The 10,027-nt window shown below is 40.8% G+C and overlaps 1 protein-coding gene across 1 annotated transcript in view; it reads right to left on the reverse strand.

Moving 5' to 3' along the window:
• Window positions 1-8,992, reverse strand: part of LOC104080218 (DENN domain-containing protein 5B) — a 42,243-nt gene extending 33,251 nt beyond the window's left edge. The window contains exons 1-2 of the mRNA XM_009582528.1: window positions 8,885-8,992; window positions 3,015-3,681 (exon numbers count right to left, since the gene is read on the reverse strand). Coding sequence (XP_009580823.1) covers window positions 3,015-3,681; window positions 8,885-8,887 — 670 coding nt within the window. The 5' untranslated portion in view covers window positions 8,888-8,992. The remainder of the gene's footprint in view (window positions 1-3,014; window positions 3,682-8,884) is intronic.
• Window positions 8,993-10,027: the final 1,035 nt, after the last annotated feature.

Consider the following 10,027-nt stretch of genomic DNA (forward strand, 5'->3'; position numbering starts at 1 on the left):
CCGATTCTCTCCCCCATCCCATTGTGGGGGGAGTGAGTGAGTGAGTGGCTGTGTGGTGCTTAGTTGCTGGCTGGGGTTAAACCACGACATCACTCAACTTTCCAAAGGAAGTCTTTATCCTTTAAAAAGAGGAACAATTTTTTTGGCAAGCTTCAATGGAAAGCTTCCTTCCGACAGGGCTAGGAGAACCACAAAAAAAGTCAGCTTACTTTTCCCACAGGTGTTATTAGCAGCTCTCTCACTGAAATAGTTTGGTGAACAGAAGTAGGTCTTGGTCCAATGCTCTGATTTCTGGAGTATTGTAGCATTTCAGTGAACTCTGACTTTGGATGAATAATGCTGTCTTGCTTGAAATTGCACCCTGTGGATGCAAGACCATCTTCTGCTAATCTTTAGTTAAGTTTGGTAAGGTTGCAGCAAGGCCAGGCCACTGGAAACACAGTCCAGTGAGTCTATCCTCTTTAAAGTAAAGAGGGAAGGAAAGACAAATTTGCAAAATCACTTTCTCATTCGTTACTTTGGAACAGCGATACATAAGCCAAAAACTTCTTTTCATCTTTTGCCTTGAAAGAACTTGCAGTTGAGAAAGTGTTTCTCCCTGGTGGATCTCAAAGCTTAGAAAGGAGATTTCAGTAGTATCTAGCCTGGTTATATCTCAAATAGGAAAAGAGCTGCTTTGTTTTCTCTTTCAGGAACTGCAAGACTGATATTTAAAAGAAGCCGCAGTGCACAATTAGCCAAGCACTCAGTTATCAGGGTATGCCAAAACTGAGGCTTTGCACTTGACCTCCATTCCACATTCCTCACCTCTGGGAACCAGCATTACGATGCTATTTACATAATCACAGTATTTCCCTAATACAACTGTATGCTCTTCCCCATGCGCCATCAAGTTGTGTCTATATTAGATAGGGAAGTAAAGGTCATGTCAAAGACATCCCTAGATTCACCAATAATCGAGGCAAGGGGAAAAAAAATCTGAATTTTGGAGGGTGGAGAGGATTCATTCTCACTATCTCATTTTTCTTAAAAGAAACCAAACAAGACAGGTAAACCCTTAAATTATAGCCAGTAATTGGAAGAAAAACACTCATTTATCTAACTCCTGGTGGCACTGAAAATTGAGTCAAAATTATTTAGTGGATATTTTGTGTCTGTCTCAAGGACTATCACAAAAGTAATGGATATGCAGGTTATTTTCCATCTGCACAAAATATTACTAAAATGTAATCTGACAAGCAGATTTTTCCTAATGCTACTAGCTTACAGTAAAAAAGATCTCAGTTTTCAGTGAGTCCATAGGCAGGGACCAGAGTGGGAATGACAAGCAGGGATGGGGAGGCATTTCAGTGATATTGTTGCTTAATGTTGAACCCCAGTGTCAAGTGGCAAAGGTAAAAAAAAAATTAAAAACTGAGGAAGAAAGGAGTAAGTACACACACACAGAAGCAGAAGGGAGGCAAAAAGCAGCCTAATCAAAACTAACAGCAGGATTTCTGCTCACACTTCAAACTCAGAGCAGACAAAGCCCTTCATTTTCGGTTCTTGAAAGCAAACCCCTGGAGTCTATGTGGAGAAGTGCTCCGCAAAGACCTAGCAATCCTTTGAATTCAGTCATTTGCAGAAGAACTACCCTTCTTCCACCTCCCTGAACATTTTTCCCCATTCTCAGTCATTTATTCATTAGTATTACTATTACACACTTACTGACCTTTTCTTTTATATGACAAACCCAAGCGTTCACTTTTGGAGCTTGAAGCTTCATTACCCGTGCTCATTTTAGACGATTTCCCAGCCTCTCTTTCCTCTGCATTTCAAGCTGTCTGTGGCTTGAACCACATCTCTTGAGAAGTCTAGGTATTCAGCATCTTTTCTTCTTTTTGTTAAAAGGTATGCGTACCTCCTGGCTTCATGTTGTTTACTCTAGCCTGATGAAACCACCCCCCCCAACCTTTTTCCCTGAGGCACATTTTACTAATTCAGGGTCAGCATCACAGAAGCCATTTGGGAACCCAGATAATATGGACAGGCATCCAGTGAGACTTAGAGGAACCTCCAAAAAGTCTGGACAACCCCTTGAAAGTCAACAGGAAACTTGAGCTTGACTTGTTTGGGCACTCTGGTGCATTGCAGCAGTTGCAGCACATACCTTTTGGCACCCGAGTATCACCAGGGCCAGACTCACAGCAACCAACATCATACTGGAAAGAGTAATAGGAGTGTAAAACCTCAGAGCATGCCCAGTGCTAAATCAAGATTCCTAACACTTGTAGCAGAGTATTGCACTATTGCAGAAAGACACAACCAGAAGAGAAAAGGTACAAGCCAGATTTTCAAAAGCTTGCTGGCATACTTCGATGCAGACAGGCTCTGTGCAAGCAACTTCTGCCAATGTAGCTAGCCTTTGCCAACTGCAATCTTAAGTGTCTCAAAAAGAAGTACCAGCATCCTTGTCAGAAAAGTTCCCAAATATCTCAAGTAGGACTAAGAAGGGATGCCCTGTAACTCCACTCAGTTCCAACCCGGCATTAAAACTTCAGCCTCTAAGTGCTAAAAAACTCTCAGTGTTTTAACCAGAACATATCCATCATAAGGGAGGGAGGAGATCTCACTTCAATACTCTGCTGAAATTTGAAAAAGTAAGTAGCAAGAGTGTTTTCTGCAAGATGTATTACTTTCTGCTGGTATTTCTGCAGAAGATAGGATTAGTTTCATGCTGTCTTGCAGCATGATCAAGGGCAATGTAAGGATAATAATTAAGTGAATTCTATTGCTAGCTGTCACAAGTGATAAATACAATGCATAATTAAACAAGCGGCATCTAGATTGCCTGGAGGAAACAATTATATAGTGCTTTCATTAGGACAGACTAATTTTTCTCACATTTTTTCATTACATCACATTTCACAAATCCGCTGAAAATCAACAGCTTTATATTAGCTCCTGTGGCTACAGCTGCCCAGGAACTGCCTGCTGGGAACAGACCCAACGTGCATCGCTGGACGAGTGCCCACCTTGTGAGTACAGAAGGATCTGCATCTCCAGAAGAACGCAGGTGAAAACCTGGACCAGGTTCTCCAGGCCCAGCAGCTCGAAGACCTCCCGCAGTGGGTAGTCAGAGAGCGGCAGCTCGTTGGGCCCAGGTCTCTGGCAAATGATGGGCTCGTAAACTCCATAAAACTTCAGCGACCTCCCCGGGGGCGGCAGGGGCACCTCGTAGAGGATGTTGTGGATGTAGCTCTCCAGGGGCAGAGGCGGCGGCTGCTGGGAGGTCACCGCCTTATACAGCTGGATCAAGAACTTCTTGCAGGCTTGCATGAAGGGCAGAGGGGTGATGAGGCATATGCATTTGGAGACGTACAGCGTGTCTCTGCTGATGTCGTAGGAGTTGTATCGCTGGAGCTTAGCGAGGGAAGTGGCATCCCCCTCATCGATGCTGCTGGCCAGGGAGTCCATGCTGCATGAGGAGGAGGCACAGACGCTGCTGTATTGCTCTGCGTTGTGCATCTGGTAGAGTGTTTGCATGGCTGTGCAGATCTGCTTGCTTGTGACCTCCTCGTAGAACGTAAGCACAAACCCATACGTACGAGAGCCATCTTCTCTGGTGATGATGAACGAATGGAGCTGCGGATCTCTGTTATCTGCCTGCGTCCTGAAAGACAGCCCTTTGGGCATACACAGCTAAGAAAAGAGAGAAGAACTAGACATAGTTATCCAAGCTACAATTTTATTTTGTTACTTTTGCTTTACAGGCACATTCTTTTTTTCCACTGCATCATAACAAGCCATTTATCATTAAACATAATCCCCCTGAAAAGTAGCCCAAGAACAAACAGCCTAAAAGTGATGCTACTTAAAAGAAGAGATAGGCATGACTGAAGAAAGGAAAACACCCTCCAAAATCACCCATCTATTAAGTCATTATGACTTATTTTCATTACTTTGTAAAATTATTTTCACTACTGAATAGCCTTTGTCTCATTTACTTAAGCATCATCTAAAGACATCCAGTTTTGTTCTCGTTCATGTATATTGTTCCCACAGTACTCTAAAATCAGAGAGCCAGGGGAGCATCTTATACCACTGAACTAAAATTACAGACTTCTTGAAATTCTTTGATCTTCCCTAATTTTCTTAAAAGAAAGCAAAACAATCGACTGACAGTTATTACATTCACTTTCTTCCGTAAGTGCTACAAAACAGCTTACATTGGAAGAAGGAAGGGTAGGGGGACGGAAACACCCAAAATCTATGAAAGCCTCATTTTTTATTTACCACTCAGCAAAATCTTTTGCAATGATTCTACTACACTGGGTGTTTCTCTGAAACATAGCCCTAGTGATAACTCGAGGCATTTTTCCAGGCATTCCTCAGGAATTCTATCAGCCATCTAATACAAAATAACAAACATCCAGCAAAACTTGTTTGAATGTGCGTCAGCATGAAACTCCTTATGTTCTAGCTAAATGAGTATGTTTATAAACGAAGAACTAAAGCTTCCTTTGTACCTTCCATCTGAAGAAATAAAAGGAAAGAAGAGAGGGAGACCCTTCAAAGTGTTCCTCCTGTTCCAAAAGGCAACACTAGAAGCCAACTTTCCCAAGGGATGTGAACCTACACACGACTGAGTGCATCCCCTAATGTCTCACCTTGACCAGGAGTAAATTCTTCTGATGATGGAAGAGGTCAAGAGAAATAATTATGTATTTTCAGGCACATCCTATCCTGAACTTCACCACTGCACCTTGCAGAGACCATTCGACAGCCTGATGTCAGCCCAGCTGGGATTTAGGCAAGTGGTCCAGACCCACTTCACAACATGCCAGCAAGCCCCTAAGTTATCTAGGACAGTTCTTATGTATTCCTCTAAAAGGTAATGTATAGAGAAATAAGTAGCCTGGAGTTGGTAGAAGAATTTAATTCAATTGATGGGCTTTGCTGACATAAACCATGAAATTGTAGCTTGAACCATTTTTGAACAGCAGCCTCATTTTCATTCAAAAGGTTTATAGTTTTTATTGAGGCATTAACAGCAGTGCCATGGTTAAGGCTTTTCCAATAAAGAAGTAGTAAAAAATCCTTGTTTCACCCTTTATTTAAATTTATTCTGCACAATAAATATCTCTTAGCCTCATTTTTTGGCAGGCTTGCTTAATAAAAATTTATTTCTAGAATGTGGGCATTCAATGGTGGCTATAGCCTTATCAAATCCGATCAGGCTGAAATCATAGGCTTTAATCTCAACACTATCAAAGATTGTATTTTCTTCACTTTACAGAAGAATACCTGGATAAGCAAATTATATGTACTGGTACAATCAAGAACAGATAAGCATCAAGGAAATTCAGACCAGCTGAGACAGTTTCAGAAGGCTGTATTAAATAAATTTCCTCCAAGGCTTAATTATTATTCCCTCATCGTTTATATACTGAGTATATACACACAAAGGGACACCCATCTATTAAGTTTCAGCCACAGCCTGGCATATGCAGGATACTGACTTTTTAAGACCCTGATTGCAAACCCTGGCACACAGACTGCCGCTGTCGTTAGACCTACAAGAAGACACAGGAAAAGGCAGAGAAAGAAAGAAGGTGGGAAAGCACCGAGGCAGGGAAGAATGACCAAGAGTCACCTAAGAAGCTAAGATCAAAAGGAAGGGCCTGTGCTCATTTTCCAGCAATACAGAAAGCTTCAGATCTACAGTTCATGCACAAAAACTTTCATCTTAGTGCTTTGGACATCAATTACTTCCCATCTCGTCTGTTTGTCACATGCGCCACAGGAGAGTGTTGGGGAAGAGCAGCTTGGGACGTGCTGGGGGGGGTGAAAGCTTTGCTTGCTGGTGAAGCTGGCTGACTAACAGTGAGAAGGCAGTCAGTCACCTTTATTGGGTCTATGTATCAACACAGAACACTATCCAAGATTACTGATCAAAGGACAGGATTTTGGTTTTCAGAGCACTTTACTATTTATATTTCAACATATCTATCAGCAGAAAAATGTGGAATTAAATTGTACTAGCAATAAAGCTTATAATCAACATGATTTGTAAAAACAAAAGGAAGCTGCACAAAGACAGACAAAAAGATATCAACTAATCCATACCGCACCTCTAGAAGTGATGAGCAGGAGATACCCTTTTCCTAAACAGGGAGGCAGGACAGATACACACACTGTAATCCCTCTCTCCTTCCTTCTCCCAGCCATCATCAGTTGTAGATATTTCTGAACCAAAGGTCCTCTCTGGACCACTGCCCATTAGCACTGGTTCATCTCTTCTCCATTAGATCCTCTATTTCACTTTTTAAGCCCCTATATATTTTTCATGTTCACAACATGTTCACGGCAGCAAGCCTCATACCCAAATTGCACCATGGGTGAGGGGGTGGAGGGAAAGATGCGTTTGTTTGTATTAGAGCCTGCTCCTTCAAATTACCCTGGGGAACCTTTAGTTCTTTTATTTCAGTACATGACACGTTAAACAGACAACACTTCCTTGGACTTCAGAAATATGGGCAAAGATTTATATACCTTGATGAACCAGAGAAGATTTATTTCCTAAAAATTTCACTTTCCTCTCTACTGAGAACTTCGGTTTGGTACAACACATTACTTGCAGAATGGCCACAGAAGACAGTATGTGACATTAGGCAGGGATCATCACAAAAAGCAGTGGGGGGAAAAGAAATACTTCCCTATTAAAAAGAACTCTATATACATTGACAGGGGGAGAAAACATGACTCGTAGGCAGAGTGATTTCTTGGGACTTCAGGGGGTTAGTTTTAAAGCGACAGGATGGTTTCAGAAGGCAATTGAAATTCCTTAGGCATTCAGCAAAGCCAGAATTCTCACAAGTTAACCTTCAAGGATTTATGCGTTTTCTTCTCTTGAGGAAAATTGCTTCTGGAAGCTCACATAAAGCAAACACATAGGCAGAACTAATACAGCAAGGCAAGATCAGAAAGGCCAATAATTGCCTCAAGGGATTCTGTGGAGGTGGATATTACTTTAAATGATGTTTCAGATCAAAACAATAAAGAAGTTTTCCAAAAGATGATTTAAAAGACCATTAAATACTGCTGCTGTTAGTAAATGCTTTTTTTTTTCTCCAAGACACATTGCAAATGAAAGATGTGTTCTTCAGCTATTTGATTTCAACTGAATGCAGCTCAGTTCAATTATTTCATTTTAATAGGTTTCTTGCTGGTTTTGGTATTCCATTTTTGTCTGATAATATGATCACACTTCATGAATACTAGATATTTTCAGCTATAACGAGAGAGACAAATAATGCAGCAATTCCAGCTATTACCTCTTGCTGCCATATTCCTGGTGCACACCCCCATCACTTCTCCTCTGAACACCCCCAATTCAAAGGCAGAACTAAAAGGCGTGAGTAGCCTTGGTAGTTGAGTTATTACCATCTTAACTGTGCTGATCAAGCATTGTTCTGAGTCCTTCATGCCTTCTGTATACGCAAAGTGATGCGGAGACCTGCCCAAATACCGCACCATCTCCATCAATGCACATTTGGAAGCAGAGGACAGAAATCCCCAGCTGTCAGTGAGCAAAGTGACTGATAGTGGTAACAGGCTCATCTCTGCCTTTCTATGCATGTGCAGTGCCAGAGTATCAGCTCTCAGCATCACTGCTACTTCCAGCTCCTGGGTTTTCATGTTACATATTTGGCACAATGCTAAAAAATAAAATTCAGTGGAAATTGAGATGAACTTTGAAGATTTCTACACCTTCACGATTGCAGAGAAGTTTCAAATGTGAACTAAACATAATTCAGACTGCATTTACAAAAGCCATTTTATTGTGGTTTTTATGTGTTCCCTGTTTCTCCACCAGAGTGAGGGCCAGGAGATTCTCTTGACTTCATACCTGCACCATACACTGAGGATAGTGCTGGTTTTCAGTAGCTAGTATGTAGTCCTACCCTCCTCAAATGTGAAGTACATCTAAACTAGATTGGGGGGAAGGAGTTCCCTAATTTTCCAATTTTGAGTTAGACCCAATACACAGTTTTGAAAATAACTGGAATCGGTAATATTGCTTTAATGTTATTATTACAACAATTGTTTACTTTTAAGTTATAAAACAAATAGCATTTTCTGTACTGGGAAGCTCAAATACCAGTAATCTGTTGTCTTTGTCAGGACATGTTCTTAACGAGTGGTTTTGGTGATTTTGGAAACTTCCTTTGAATATCAAGTCTTTGGGAAAATTTCCAGTGGATCATCGGTCTTTTAGTTGTCACTGTCCCCAGCTGTTTTCTTCTCTCTCCCCTGTTCATGGGACTTAACCACACACACAAACTCACACCAAGTTTAGCTGAGAGGAAAGAGATGTACAGAAGATGCATCGGGACAGAGGTGTCATTAAAAGTGACCACCCAACAAAAGCTGTGGTTTAGGTAAGTTCCAGCTTCTCCGTAAAGATTCCTCTCTCCCTTGCTGTATGCAGCATTAAGGTTTTTTGTACTCAAAAATTTCACATGGATATTAGTATCTTAAAAATTCCTCAGTTTGCCTCCTTCCCACCTGTGGATATATATCCTGGGTGACTACACCCCTTCTCAGCCAGTCACTGAGGTGGAGGTTAGACTTGTCTCATTATGCAGTAGAATTAACTAGAACTAACAAGGGAAATGCAGCATTTTACTGTTGTTGTGCCTGAAAGTATTCTGTATTTTCACAACACCTCTTCCTCTACAGCATTTCAACCAGCATGCCTAGTGAATGCGCTTAGTCCCAGCAGAAGCACCTTGTTCATCACATCACATCACATCACAAGGGCTGGCTGTAAATAACCCAGGAACCACTTGAGAGTTGAAGTTGTCAGAAAACAGCTTGAGAAGAGAGTTTCTCTACCTACCATGTTGACGGCATCCTGGTCGAAGGGGTTCCACTCGATGTTCTGAGGATAATGGGCCAAAACTTTGGACTTGAAGGTTCTTCTTAAGGGACTCTGGTCGAAATTCTCTCCTGCAACAAATGAAGAAATAATGACTTATTACAGTAGAGAGGCTTCAGAAAGAGCTGGTCTGGGCAGCTTACTTTCACTTTGGGGTTTTTTTGTGAAATCTGAAGGGCATTGTCACTCCCAACATGTATTACTTTTAAAAGAGATGTATTACTTTTAAAAGAGAAACAGAAAAGATACACATTCAGTCTGATCTTGCCCTCCTTCCCACAAATTCTTACTACTGTTGAAACACAGCTTCCAGCTCAGTATTTACCGCATGGAAATGTATCACTAGGAGAAAAATTACTGCTGGAGTTTTATGGAAAAAGGCCCTGCAATCAGCTGGATTCTCCATCTTCCCCTATAGTTGAATATCTAGAGATGGCTTTACTTAGATGCTGAAAGAGCACTTTCCCTCAAGTTTGTTAGAAACTGTCTTATGGTCAATAAAAAGTATGAGCACCTCTCAGCTATTATAAATTATTCAAGGATCCATTATAGATCTTTTTTATATCACAAGTCCCATATGAAGATTAAACATTTTTTTTTTTTCTGCATCAAATTTCAAGGACAGGCTTTTTCCACACAAAAAATCCAGCAAGTGCAAAGAGGAAGACTGAAATTAGACTTCAAGCAGAAATGCATCCAGTTATCAGCATACAAATAGTGTATTTCATGGTAATATTGCTAATGGCGTTTCCATCGTTGGATAGTCTACAGTATGCAACACAGTAATCAAAATAAGAAGTTCTTAAAAACTATTTGTTATACTACCATCTACTACACTTTTCTCAGATATCAGGTTACTAATTTCAGGCTTCTTGCTTTAAAGACTACAGGTGTGTCTTTCCTGTTCAGTTCCTTTCTCACCTGAGTGGAGAGAATAGGATGAAAGCCTTAAGTTTACAACATTAAATGTTTTCACCAAACTTTACTTTGCACTCAAAAGCACCTTTTGGGACTTCTTAGTGTTACCTAGATACTTTTAAAAACGTTACTGAAATAGAATTGATTTCTTTTCTTTAAAAAAAAAAAAAAATCTCTTTATACTTA

The sequence above is a fragment of the Fulmarus glacialis genome, unplaced genomic scaffold (genome assembly GCF_000690835.1).
Source record: "Fulmarus glacialis isolate BGI_N327 unplaced genomic scaffold, ASM69083v1 scaffold28687, whole genome shotgun sequence".
Lineage (NCBI taxonomy): Eukaryota > Metazoa > Chordata > Aves > Procellariiformes > Procellariidae > Fulmarus > Fulmarus glacialis.